This window comes from Echiichthys vipera (assembly GCF_963691815.1).
Source record: "Echiichthys vipera genome assembly, chromosome: 16".
Taxonomy (NCBI): Eukaryota; Metazoa; Chordata; class Actinopteri; order Perciformes; family Trachinidae; genus Echiichthys; species Echiichthys vipera.
Genome location: NC_139841.1, coordinates 8,330,746 through 8,345,581, shown reverse-complemented (window position 1 = coordinate 8,345,581; position 14,836 = coordinate 8,330,746). Strand labels below are relative to the sequence as shown.

At 40.2% G+C, this 14,836-nt stretch overlaps 1 protein-coding gene across 1 annotated transcript in view; it reads left to right on the top strand.

Annotated features, from left to right (window-relative positions):
- Positions 1–11,454, top strand: part of npr2 (natriuretic peptide receptor 2) — a gene marked incomplete at its 5' end in the record, with an annotated part of 68,292 nt that extends 56,838 nt beyond the window's left edge. The window contains 7 exon segments of the mRNA XM_083930370.1: positions 358–504; positions 1,214–1,337; positions 4,255–4,323; positions 4,578–4,752; positions 7,202–7,300; positions 9,627–9,718; positions 10,987–11,454. Of these exon segments, the coding sequence (XP_083786496.1) occupies positions 358–504; positions 1,214–1,337; positions 4,255–4,323; positions 4,578–4,752; positions 7,202–7,300; positions 9,627–9,718; positions 10,987–11,049 (769 nt within the window). The 3' untranslated portion in view covers positions 11,050–11,454.
- Between the last annotated feature and the right edge of the window lie 3,382 nt (positions 11,455–14,836).

The following is a 14,836-nucleotide window of genomic DNA, read 5'->3' as shown; positions in this document are numbered from 1 at the left end:
ATACTGTCCAGCATCAACCACAGTTAGCAACAGTCTCCAGACACAGGAACGGTATGTGTGGGTTTGTTTTGCTTCAATGAAAACATGGCGGAAGGCGGTGACTAAAGAGATTTTTCTGCCATCTAAATCTAAAAGGACGCAGTGATCTCACTATCAACACTTCCAGGGGACGCACCCTATCTTTTCCCTGATAATGCTGACGTTACATTGTGAATGGTATATATTTTGTTATTTAATTACTGTTGATTCAAAGTAAGATTTGTGTGTTTTATAGTACTGTTTCACCGGTTATTTCAGAAAGGACCTGAGCTACTTTGTGTGGATATCACCTAATTCTACTTTGTGTGTTTCCCATAGGGAGGGCAGCACCAGTATTCTTAACAACCTGCTGTCCAGGATGGAGCAGTACGCCAATAACCTGGAGAACCTGGTGGAGGAGCGAACACAAGCCTACCTGGAGGAGAAAAGAAAAGCAGAAAACCTCCTCTATCAAATTTTACCACAGTAAGAACAAATGACACTCACACTTTCTTCCACCCGAAAGCTTAAAACTCCAATTAACTTGAATCCAGCAAATAGGGCGATTGTTACCAGCATGGCTCCGTGACAGTGTCAATTGTGTTAAATCTTTGTATTAATTAAAGACTCAAAATCCCTCCAAACACACACTATATTAACAGACACGCTTTTCCCCGTGGTGCGATCTCGCTGCAGATGAAAGGGAACGGAGAGCGCTGACAGGCGAACTGCTCATTAGGGGAGACAGGAGCAGACGTGATAGTGAGCTTAGGCATTTGGATAACACCACAGTAGCAAATTCCATCTTTCTCACACATTTATCCTCTTTTCCTGCTTAAAAAGTCATCCAGACAAACAGAGAAGAGCCTGAGAGAAAGGACAGATAGCATTTCTCACTGCACTTGTGAAGTAGACTAGCAGACTTCTGCCACAGTATTCTTGCCCTTGGCGTTATTTGATTAAGAGAAAATGAATGTGAGCAGAATAATTAGGTAAACTGACATCTGGTTATAATTGGACTTGCACGACATTCTGTAGAAAACAACCATCACGTCTCATCACCTTGTTTTTTATTCTCCTCTGGCTAACAACTGTCCCTTGCGTCTCTTTTTCTTTTTTCTGGACATATCTTCACGGTTTCACAGCATGAACAGTTTGACCACATGTCTCTCTCTCTCTCTCTTTTTGCATGCAGTTCAGTAGCAGAGCAGCTTAAACGAGGGGAGACGGTGCAGGCGGAGGCGTTTGACAGCGTCACCATTTACTTCAGCGACATCGTGGGCTTCACGTCCATGTCTGCGGAAAGTACACCGCTACAGGTACACAACAACCAATAATTCAATTCAGTTTCAATTATATTTTATTCATAGTGCCAAATGGTAACAAAAGTTATCTCAAGACACATCACTACATATAGAGTAGGTCGAGACTAACCTGACTCTCGCCAGATGAATTTGGTTCCACCTTGCTCCACTCATCTATCTGGGATCGCTCCATTAGAAAGTGATTTCAGGAGGCTGGGCCTAATCAAACCACTTGTCCGTCATCTTTATTGACGTGCTACTTCAACCACTCACATCGAAACCAACCCGTGACGCTTATGAATGACACAGGGAAAAGCCAAACCCAGTCGGGAGATGGGCGAAAGCATGGTTTCCACCAACAAAAGCCTTCAGGGCCGTTCTCTGTTCTTTTAAAAAATAAATATTCGCTAGATTGGACAACAAGGATGAAATAGCAGCATCAATGCTGGCGTGTGCTTCCTCGACGCGAGCGGCCACAGTCTTTTCTCTGCTACGTCACATCTATAAAACCCCGCCCGGCGGTCCTGATTGGCCTGGCCATTTTTTGCGGACCCTGAAATCACTTTCCTACGGAGCGAATCCAGATGGTTGAGTGGAGCTAGGCGGAGTAGTAGGCTGAACCAAAGCCATCTGGAGAGAGTCAGGTTAGGTCAAGACCACACTCTATAACTTATTTATGTTTTACAGAGACCCAACAATTCCCCCATGAGCAGCAACAAGTCGCAATAGCTTTAATAATAATAACAGACAGACAGAGAGACAGTCCCAGAGATGAAACCACAAAAGAAACAGTAACTATAATAATATCCATAGTAAAGTGAATATGACTTATATGTTATGGCAGTTAATACAGCAGAGTGATATATAAAAAGTTGAAACAACTACAGCTAAGGTGATAGAATATGGTAATGATAATTATTATGGTGGTAGGTAGGATCAATGATATGTGTAGTAGTAATAACAGCTGTCATACAATGAGACAGTGTGGGGTGCTTTATGTCCCTCTCAGCTGTTCATATGTTTTTATGGCTATGAATTTCTTTCTTAGATATGATCAAAAGTTGGATGGATACCATCTCTCCTAATAAGACCAGGTTTTCCCCAGAAAGACTGCCAATTATCTATCAAGCCCACATTATTTAATGGGCACCATCTTGACAGCCAGCGGTGGAATGATGACATGTGGCTATACATGTCATCGCTAGTCAAGCTGGGCAGGGGACTAGAGAAGATTACAAGTCACATCAATCCTCCACTGAATGACTGTCTAACTCACTGTTTCTGTGCTCAAGTTCTCTGTTGGTGTCACGGTTCGTGATTCCGTTCACTTTATCTATTCATACATAAAAGTGCTTACCAGTATTAGGTCTCTACCTACAGTGTGTCTCATAGTTCCCACACACACGGGCTGAAACTCAAAATAGTTCAGTTGTTAGATGGAAGGGTATGTTGACGCAGAGTTGAGTCACATTATGCCATTTCATATCTCCCTCTCACTTGAATACCAAAGGGAGGTTTCTAGAGCGAATGCATTATCATGATGCTACATCCGGCGGAGGGTGTCAAGTGCTGATGGGCAATCTGACACCTTCACATGGAGTGGAATCCCCCCCCAAGAACAACATTTGTTCTTCTCGCCTTAGTCTGTTTTCTCTGCTCAAATTATGGGAAAGAACCAAGTATGCTTCATGACAAGGCCAAATATCCATACAGTACAGTACAATATCGCATTTGCTTACATTAAATCCAATACTGTAGTGAGAGTAGAATAACAGATGAATAATAATGCAACAGTGGTTTGGTTTCAAAAGGATCTTTAACTGAAACTATGTGAATGCTGCATTTATATACATTCACATCAATCTTGTGAATAATACTTGTGAATAATAACAAAATATAAGACATTCTATAATACTCTAAATGTATTAATGCATTTTCATTCTTATGTTGGATAGGAGCACTGCCTTCAGGTCTCTTGAGAATGAGACTCTGTGTCTCAATGATTACCTGTATAAATAAAGCTTGAATAAATACATAAATACAACATATACAGTATGAATCACAATATAGATTACATGTTTTTTTAAGCACTTTAGTTAGGTGCTGTTTGTGAAATCACCTGCATCTAGTGAGTCAGTCTAGATTTAACAGTATAAAGCTAAAGATGTAGCTGTGTTCGATACACTGTTTACAGCTGAAAGGTTTAAGAGTGGCAGATGTTAATATGAGATAATGCACAGAGAGACTTATAGAGTCCGTCTTTACCAAAGCACCCCAGAAATTGAATTGAAATCCTGGTGTTTGAGTGCCAGTTTTGCATGTTTTTATAATGTAAATGCCACATAAACACAACGTTCTGTTCCATTGATCAAATGTTATGCGCAGGAAATGAATGGTCACTTATTATAATCTCAAGTTTGACGTCCATCACATTTTAAATGTTCTCATTCACTTAACACTGCTCACTCTTTATTTGCAGCACCCAATGTTCTGACTAGATAAAGAGACTGCAGCTTTTTAAAATTCTGACAAGATTAAGATGAAGACCAAATAAACAAACAACCTCATTACATTACTGCTACATTACAACTATTACTCCACACAAATGGGTACATTTCTGGCATATTGTGTTTGTAATATTCCATCTGTGGATATGATTTATGATCCTGTTTGTCAGCAAGCCTGAACAGGCAACCGTCCAGTGACAGACAAACAGAGATTATGTGGGAGACTGAGGTTTTGCAGACACTGACCTCCCAATCTGTCAGCCTTTAAACAAAAGAAAACAGTGTCGATGTTGGATTTACAGTCTGTTTTACACTTCTCATTTAAGTCACAGTTGTGTCAGTTTTAAGATAAATACTTTCACTACTTAGCTTCCATTGTTGCTTTACTGAAGTGTAATCATTGAAGCTCTTCTGTCTCTCTTCAGGTTGTCACATTACTAAATGATCTGTACACCTGTTTTGATGCCATCATCGATAACTTTGATGTATACAAGGTATGTCTGAACTAATTCATGTGACAATTATGGATTCTAACGCAAGAATGTGGTGTAATTGTTTCTTAACTTCACTTTTGTCTCATACGTTATGTTAAAATATGCAACTCAAAGGTTGGAGTACATGTTTTATAGCACGAGGGCAATTAAATAATACCTTCTGGAGCACTATTGGAATCCTGGAAATACAACAGCAAAATGAAATGAATTACATTTTATTTTTATTCTCTCATTCCTTATGATTCGTACCACAGGTGGAGACCATTGGTGATGCCTACATGGTGGTGTCAGGGCTGCCGGTGCGAAACGGGAAACTGCATGCCAGAGAGATCGCCGGAATGTCGCTGGCGTTGTTAGAGCAGGTCAAAACGTTCAAGATCCGACACAGACCTAACGACCAGCTGAGACTCAGGATAGGTATACACACAGGTGAGTCTGAGAGGGAACTGTGTACATCTTCACCGAGTTGAACCGGATTGTCCCAGATTTGGTCTCTCATAATGGCTGGTGTTCATCCTGCGGAGGTGTCCTTGACCAAAGCACTGATGAGTCAACATCATCATATATGTTCTGCTATTTTTCACTGGTGTAGTTATTTTTCTCACTCTTGCACAGGAAGATGATTATCTCATTCTTAATTGCGCCTTGTATCCCTCAACAATTGAATGGCTCCCGGTGGTGAAAACTGCCAGTAATGAGCGCAACGCCAAACCTTTTTGAATTGTTGAACAAATCGAACATGTGGGCAATGATTCAGAGGTCTGAACCAGTTTTAGCTTCCATTACCAGGAAGAATAGTTCGCTGTCCAAGAATGTATAGTGTGGACAAATTGTTCTCTTTCCCCTCTAAAAGGGCTCTGGGCTAATCTAAAATTGGTCACAATAAAATATTCCCACAAAATCACCCATTGTGAGAAATAATTTTCACAAAATTGGACTATGCAAAGCACATTGCTCTGCTCTTCCAGAGATCAACACAGCTACCAAAATGTCTATGGTCCTGTGAGTGCAAGAAGGATGTTTGATTACTATGTGCTCTGCAACTTTATGAATAGATTTAGACTAAATGATTAGTGAGCTGCTTTCCTCCCAAAAAAACTGTCTCCTGAAAATTACATTCCCATATAACAAAACTGCATCCTCAATTATGTTTCAAGGGAAACCTACTTTGTCCCAGAATACGTCTATTTTTGACGTGTTACCAATATGTTTCAAATTAAAGTCTGTGATTTGCGTTGGGAGGTGGTCCTGGTTGATGGATGGGTCAAACTGCTGGAGACTGCTGTTTTTGTCCTGTCTCAATGTGCTTAACCTACATCACATATGTAACATAAACACAAAACACAAACATATGTAGCTTAAATTACTGTTTGTAACAAACTTTACACATAAATCCACTTGGTCAGGCTTCAAGTCATGCTTTTGTGAGGAGCTACTAGCAGCTTTGAGCGTGGTTAAGATGTGTGTGACAACTGTTCCTTCAAAACAACAATGGCCGCTCCTAAAGAGGTTAGCTTAGATGCTACAATAGCATCAGAAGAGAGAGAGAGAGAGTATTCCTTCATTGGAAGAAGACCAAAGCATGGCACTGGAGGCTTTTCTCAATGGAAAAGATGTTTTCACTCCCGACTGACTTTGGCAAGAGTTTGATCAACCAAAAGTTCATCCAATCACCAAGTGTGTGCTCTTTTTCCAGTGATGGCTCCTCGGATGGTTCTGTGTAACAAATAAATTAAATATATAAATACATTTTAAAAATGTACAACGTTAACCACACAGCAAATGTGTCACAATGTAATCAAGAGTTACAATTTAGTTGTATGGCAATGCCATTTTTATGAGACGGGGTTATAGTAGGGCGCACTCACACTGTCCATCTGTACCGTGCCTAAGCACGTTTACAGCTAAATTCTAGTGCGTTTGACCAGTGTGAGTGCAAGCGTACCGCGCCTAGTTGCGGCACGCTTGCAGGCCACTGCCTGTTTGGGAGAGGTCGGCTTTTGTAAAGCACGTTTGCACATGTACGAGCAGGAGCGTGCACACGTGTACGAGCAGGAGGCCTACGGCGGTTCTGACGTCATTTTATGTGTGCCTGTTCGGACATAGAAAAAAAGAAGGACGGATCATGCGCGGACATTTAAAACAATGTCGGCGAAAGGTTCACGTTGGTGTGATGCGGAGGTGTAGGTGTTTTCTGCAGATTTGGTCGGATAAAAATATTCAAAAACAGTCGACAAGACGCACAAAAACTCTTTTGTAAACAAAGCGACGCATCGCGATGAAGTCAATCAATGTGTGTGACGTGTTACGGCGTGATGACGTATAGGCAGCAAGAAGCAGTGTGAGTACAAACGGGCCTGAGCCGCGGGGGGAGAGGGAGGGGGGGACAAGTACCCTAAAGCAGGTGGCACAGTATGGATGGACAGTGTGAGTGCGCCTATATTAGTTTTAGCTAGGTTCGTCTCATACATTGACGGCAGCTGGGATATGTAACTTCCCACCTCTGGATACCACTGTACTGACTGCACATAAACACTCAGGATGTCTTATCTTAACCTGTCTGCAGCATTTAGTCTGATGTCATCTACAAGAGGCTCCTGACAGTATTTAGACTGTATCTGCTCATGGCGGCACTGTTTATGTTCGTAATCAGACACTTGACATGCAACAGAAATGGACCAGCGTGCGTAGGCCGGTACTCAGCATTGTCAGAGTAATTTAAAGCATTCTGAGCATAGTTTTGATTCACTCACACCTCTGTCATCCTATTTAAAAACATTTACACTGCGGCGGCTGCCTGATAACGACAGCAGTTCCCAGCAGATATTATAGTTTTTACAGCTGTAAAACGGGACTTTCCTTTGCTTGTGTTTTGTAGGTCCAGTCTGTGCTGGAGTGGTCGGTTTGAAAATGCCCAGATACTGTTTGTTTGGAGATACTGTCAACACAGCGTCTCGAATGGAGTCCAACGGAGAGGGTGAGTGTCACCGTCACTCCTGTTCTTATTTCAGCTCTACGTATATCTCCAAAGGTCTCCAAACAGATCTGGATTTTGAACAGGGAACATGTTTTACAGCAGTTTATGTGACAAAGTCCTCATTATGTGATTTTTTTCGGTGTTTATTCTTTGTTTTTGAGATGTCTTATTTTACTACTGTGTCCTGGTAGAGATATGGCTTCTTTGTTGTGCTTGCTGAAGTTGTATTTTTCTTTTTGGGAAGTGTTGCTTTACTGAATTAAGGATAAAAAAAAAAATTGTAGAGCCCTCCAAGACAAATCTCAAATTTTAAGGCTAATATTTCCCATGCAGCTTGTACTAAATCACAATTTACATAGTGTCTCATAAAAACTTTTACTGCATGAGACATATTTCATTCAGGAATAGTGTACAGGGCTTCAACTAAAGAGGTTATTCCTGCATCTCTCTTTCTAACTTCCCTACCCCGTCTGTGGCTCTCAGCCTTAAGCCTCATCCTATTGAAGATGTATATAGAAATATATATATGTATATATAATATATATATATATATATATATATATATATATATATATATATATATATATATACTATATACTTTGATTTTTAAAAATGGCCTGGTAATTCCAGCGTAAAATCATCCCATGGTCTTTTTCGACACTTACATACATAAAATAAACCATTGAGACAGTTTTTTTTTGTGTAACAACTTTTAACAGAGAAATCCGAGAGAGCCAGACGTGGCTAACACTGCTTAGCTCGGGGCAGTACGGTGAAGGCATTCAAACGTCTTTTTTAACCACTAATCCTGCTCAAAATAACACCAAACCTCTGCAGCAGCATGAGAAGAGTCCCTACACAGAAAACAAAGCACCAATGGGCTCCTTCCTTTTGTATTGACTTTGGTAATCCACTTAAATGTACTTTACTATGAGAGGAGTTGGTACCGGGGCCAGAAGGTAAGTCTTTAAAACACTCTTTTAATAAACTCTGGGTTCACTAACTATGTTGTAGGTGCTTTGTTTTATGTGTAAGGACTCTTATCATGCTACTGCAGAGGTTTGCTGTTTCTTGGTGGTGGTTAAAAAAGCTGTTTTCATACCATCACCGTACTGCCCTGAGCTAATCAGTCATCGGCTGTTAGTTACTCTACCAGATATCACCGGTAGTTCGTAAATGAAAAAAATAGTCTCGATGGCTTATTTGACGTATATAATTGCCGAAGAAGACCATAGGAGGATTTTGCGCCAGAATGACACTTTAATTGATTACTAAAACAGGAAGAAACTGTGTATTTGTTTGGGACAATTTTGTCTCTGTAGATTAATACATACACATGTTCCAGTGAATGTTTACAGCAGCACTCAAGATGAGTCAAAAGAACATGTCAATCAGTGCAACTGGGTGTCTCACTTATGTGTTTTTAATACTTGTTGGACTATAATGGCACAGAGGAAGACACAATACTTGTTAGTAGATATAATTACTCATTTTATTTTTTTCATGGGACTATCTTCGCCTCTAACCTTCTTTGTTTGGTGTAGTGGTGATATTCCTTTACTGAGAGATTATAATTGTATGATTGACAGGATTTAGTGCAAGCGTAAGTATTTGTTGATTATACTGATTTTTTTTTATAAGGACCACAGGAAGAGTGGTTGAATTGTTGTTGCCAAGGTAACAGTCAGTTACTATATAAATAAACTGTAAATAAGCACTTATTTGAACAGTGTATTAACTCTACTTTCTGTACTCAGAACAAAGTGCATTGAACTTCACTTTCTATCTGCTGATGTGGATGGATGGAAACATTCTTCAGTAAAAATATGACGTCAAAGCTGAATATTAGACGTATTGACCTGCTGAGTCTAATACTTTCTATAGTGATATCTCTGTTCTTAACTGGCAGTGACAGGAACCGGTTATGAAACTGTAGTTGGATCGTCTTCAAGCGAATCATCAGATGTATTGATTAACTACTGAGTCACTTCCTGTATTGTGCCTCCACTGGTAAATAATTGATAGCACTTACAGCTTAGGGCCGTTAGCCAGCGCTACACTGTGCAGCCTGAAGCTTCACAGGCAGCAGTCTTGTCTCACATCTCTGCACTGTGTGCATTAATAGGAGAAAACAATGCCAATTTTCATCACTGTTCAGCTGCTGACGCCTGATGGGACTGAAGGCATAGCTCCTCAGTTTCTTCATCTGCTGTATGTCCTGAGATAAAAGCAGAGTGGTTGCTGATACAAATATAGTTAGAGTCATTTGTTGTTCACATTGTTAAAAAATGCTCTGTCTTTGTTGTGCTCTTGATGTGTTTTGCAGCCTTGAAGATCCACGTATCCTCGGCCACCAAAGAAGTGCTGGATGAGTTTGGCTACTTTGATCTCCAGTTACGAGGAGATGTAGAAATGAAGGTAAGAAACATTCTTTATCTTTTTTTAAAATGGACCATTTGAAGCACCAGAAAAACACCAAGCACAGTTGTTTTGGTTGTTGGGTTGATTGTGTTCGCACTGCAAACAAACCACTCTAGGGATCGATTGAAAGTGAGCTGAGACCACCCTTTCTTGGTGATCTCAGCCTACTTGTTTTGTCCCCATTCTATTGTGCTTGCTGTGTTCACGTGTGCACGGATGATCTGATCTTTGGAGGAAAGCACTCACGATTGTGGGACTGCTCCAAACGAGCCAGGTGTGAAAATACCCCAAGAAAGGCTGTCCAACTTGCATTTGTAACTGCTGCATAAAGCCCACTCACACTGCTGAAAACAGCTGTGCTGTTTGTCTCAGAAATATTAAGACAGGAATGACTTGAAATCAATCGATCAGATCACTTGAAACAAGTTAATTTGTATTGACACTACAATAACCTGTTAAAAAGATGTTCTGTAGTATATTTGTAGGTTTTAACTTGGAAAATCCTACTGTATAATGAGGCTCCCATTTGAAACAACTATTTTTTATGTCATTTAATGTTCAAATAATTGAAGCATCCTATGTTGCTTCATGGATTGGGCTGCGACTGCAGGTTGTTTTTTAGCATAATGGTCTGAGTACTATTATTCTTATTAGTAGATGAATTGTTTATTCCATAAAATCAGGGCCATAGCTACCACTGAGGATGCTATGGTTGTCCTTAGTATTCCTCAGTGTTTCTGCGAGGAGTTACCATCTTCAATAGTAACATTCCCATCAGCATGGCAGATTCTTTAAAACAGCATTTAGATAAACATTTAGGGCGATGAAGTTTACACAAAATATAGATGAACAGTTAAATGGATGAGTATAATGTGAGCTTTAGTTGGAAATTACAGAAAATAGTGAAAAAAAAAAAAAAAGATCTCATTTGATAATCTGGAGCCAGTGAGTGTTGCTTAAAGATGGTCGATTAACTTTCTGCCGATGAACTAATCAGTTACAGCAGTAACCGTTTCAGCATTAGACAAATTTTGACCTTTTGAGCAACAAGGTTTTCATGTGACAACAATATGTTTTAGCATTTTAAAGGTGTAACGATGTGGTTAGTTTTCCTCTGCTCATGCATAAATGCTTAATTTGTGGGGAGAAGGTGAAGGTGTAAGCTGAGCTGCAGGGTCACCCTTAAATGAAGGGCAGCCTAATAAAGGATATCATCCCCCCTCATCTCCATTGATGAACCTATTGATTTCTGTGTGTTTTTTCAGGGCAAAGGCAAAATGAGAACGTATTGGCTTCTCGGGGAGAAGACTGATGTGTATGTTATCTGAGAGGCCGGCTGATAATGAGGCAGCAGCAGTGGAGATGACAGCAGAAGCTCCGGTGGCCGAGCCACTACTTTATTTGTTCTAGAATAAGTCCTTATTGGTGATTTCCGTGCAGAGGAAAAATACAGCATATGACAAAAACAGAGGGAATTCCAGGTATAGCTGTTACCTGCATACTGTATCTACAAATAAAGAAAAGGAAAAAAAATATATTGTAAAAGTTTTTGTATGAAGAACTTTTCTGTCCTGAGAGTGAGTACTTTTCACTGATAAATTCTTATTTTTTGTGCTTTCTATATTAATATTTGTATAATGTGTTTGGAAGTCAATGATGTACTAATATTTCCTTGAAATATCCATTGAAGTTTGGAGGCACAGCGTTGCAATTGATGTCACTGCAGGGGTTCATAAACCGTGTTACACAGTACAAGATAATATGTATATATGTATATCCAAGATACTGTAAGATATTTTGTTCAATAAACTGAGTAAAGCACTCTTTTTCCATTTATGTGTTGGGCAGTATTTTTATGCTTCTGCTATTGGGAGTGCGGTTAATTATTGATTATTGCAGCCATTCACGAAGGGTGTGTAATACGAGAAAGGCAGAAAAGAGCACTATGAGTCTGCTGCTTTTATACATTGACGTTAAAGCTCTCTAAATGTATCTGGGCCATATCCTCTCAATGATACTGACCCAAATGATTTTATCCAAATGTAACCCAGATAGAATTTTAAATGGCCATAGACATGGATGGATACAGATACTGATACTGAACGGGTTTAAAGTGGCAGCCCCCCCCCCTTTACCTGCAAAATGTCACTTAAAGAGACACCAACCAAAACAAGGCCAAATGACTACAAAGAAACACTGTTAATTACGTTAATGATAACCACGCAATTAAAGTCTTGTTTCCATCCTTTTAAAACTCAGAAATGGAAATAAATACTGTAAATAAAAATTAAACACACAAGAAACCTCAGCAAACTGCGTAGCAATATCTACGAAACAAAACAAAGAGGTGATATACTCAAAAATTCACATTTAGTCCATTTGTTTCTCCACTAATTAACGACTGAAGAACTGTATAAAGCGGTTTCATACAGGTGAATTAAAGATGCAAGTTATTTCTTATCAGTTGTGAATAGATGTTTTCCTTTTGTTTATCACAGTTAGTCGAATTTTCCATTTTCATTAGGCGTGTCTTAGAAATTGAGAAAAACTGTAATAGGGAGAAACATCACAACAGATCCTAGGCTAATGGTGGACGGCCATCTGGCTGGGAGAAAGGAATAGAGAGAGAAAGAGATCCAAAGATGCCCAGCAACCACAATAATACCATTAACAACTATGATGATAATAGAAAAATGACTTATAACAATTATGGCAGTGGCTATACTAGAGTGATATGAATAGTAGCTTTAATAGCAGTAATAATAACAGAAATATGACTAATAAGTATAAGAGCAGTGAATATACGTACGTAGTTAAATCATATGAATAGCTGCAATTATAGTCATTAGAATGGAAGTTAATAATCACAATAATAGTAGTAGCAGGAGGCGTCAGCTACAAAGAGACACACAAAAACGTTGTCTCATAGTGGAATCCGTCCATGGCCATAGAGAGACTGAGCATTGAGAATGTGCAGTCTAATTAACTGCAAGAAGTTGTGGACAGATAAGGGAAGAAGTGGAGGCGGCTGTGTGTTTGTTGTAATGACATCACCGCTCATTAGATGCTCATTATCAGTTGTGGAACGGGGACATGGGCTCCGTGTGTTGGTGTGTATGTGTGCGTGTGTGTGTGTCTGTGTATGTGCATTTCTCTGCAGGAGAACATCTCCCCTGCAGGGCTGTAATTACCACCCACTTTCTCACAATGACACACCGCCGGCCGACGCCTGTTAGAGCCACAATGAGCAGAGTGAAGGTCTCTGCTGAACCCCACACTGAACTCACAACTGACCAGGCTGTCTGTCATCTTGTCCTGTGTGTTTTTCTGCCTTTTCATACAGCCAAGACCTTGAAGTGCAAAGCATACAAGCATACTGCAAAGACATGTGTGCATTAGTCAAATACTTTTCAAAATCATTTTGAACAACTAGAACATCTTGAATTGTTGGCTGATTTATCTTGACCCAGTGTTAACCTGCATGTAGGTGATGAAAAGCTGTAGTTCCCATTAACCATGTATTTGGTGATTTGCAGGTAAAAGACATCCAGATCAGAGGTTCTAAAAATAAGCCAAGGACCCTTACGAGATAGAGAATAGGTCTACACCAGGGACCCTGCATGTATGCTCCTCTGAATAATTTGACAGATTTTTTTTATACTTGTGAAAGGACAATACAGGATCAATGTATTAAACATATTTGTTGCACGATAATGTTACGTATGAACTATTATAGATTTAAATATATTTAAAACCATTATAAATAATATTTTAATCTAATATTATAATATTAAATATTACTGCTCAAAAACAGGGAACAGGTGCAATGGAGAGGTAAAAAACAAGACCACCCTCAAAAAGGGAAAGATTGCTGTGGCCCCAGACAGTGGCTCTCTCCGCATCCTTCATGACTGATTCTTCTCTGGTTCTGTGTTCTGCTAGTGCCCTACTGGTAGCATGAGGCGGTATCTACAGCCCAATCTGGTTGCACAGGTAGTCCAGTTCCTCTAGTGGGACCTGTGCTATCTGCCCAGCACCACCATCCAGCGAGATTGGCATTCACAAAATAACATCAGGCAGGGCAGGTTCACCACTGGTGCCCCGTTATCTTCCCAGATGAGAGCAGACATACAGTGAGCAGGTAACAGGTGTGGAAGAGTCTGGAGACGCCATGGTGAACGTTATACTGCCTGTAACATCATCCAGCCTGACCAGTTTGACCAGCCTTCGGTTATTCCTGGTGCCGGTCAATGAGTGAGTGAGTGTGGAGGCAGTTCCTGGATGACGAAGGCATTAATGCCATTGACTGACAGTTCCAGGTGTTATGTACTGTGAATGAATCAAAACACTCAATCTACAGAGAAATGCACACAGCTTGTATTTAGAACTTAGTCTTTAAACAAGCCGTCAGGATTTCTGTACGGTTGTGATGTCAAGACCACAGTATACTAAATATATAGTAGGTAGAAATTGCTGCTAAAGTGCTATGATGCGTTCAGACCGGACGCAATAGACGTGACGTGATTACATACAAAGTCAATGCAAAGACACAATTTCAAGGCGGTTAACGCGCTACTTGTGCTTTTCACGCTGCTTTGGCTACTCACGCCGTGATAGATGCGTTTTTTGTGTCTATAGCATCCTTTGGCCCAACGCATGAGTGGAAAATATTGAACTTTGAATATTGAAGGCTATTTGTGTGGCGATGTGGCACGTCAGCCAATCAGCAAGATTGAGATTACGATAAGCGTCATCGTAAAGTTCTCCGTGATAACATCCAGGGGATCACCATTGCTGCAGTCCTTGACTACATCAAGGAAACCAGGCTGTTTCTGTGGATATAATATAATGGCTATAACTATGACTTGTGGACGGCAACAATGTGCCCTTAGGCATGTTGATCTATGAGGAGACCCGCTGTGGGCTGAAGAGACAGGGCAGCAACCATTACAACTTTGGAGGAGCAGTGCCTTACTCCTGTTTCTTGCAATTTAATCGCATCGTGTCCGGTTTAAATGCATGTGGGGCTTAAAGAGACCGGCGCTAAAATAGAGGGTGAATACAGGCATATTCAGACAGTATGAGAAACATTAAATCATGTACGAACCTGGAAAT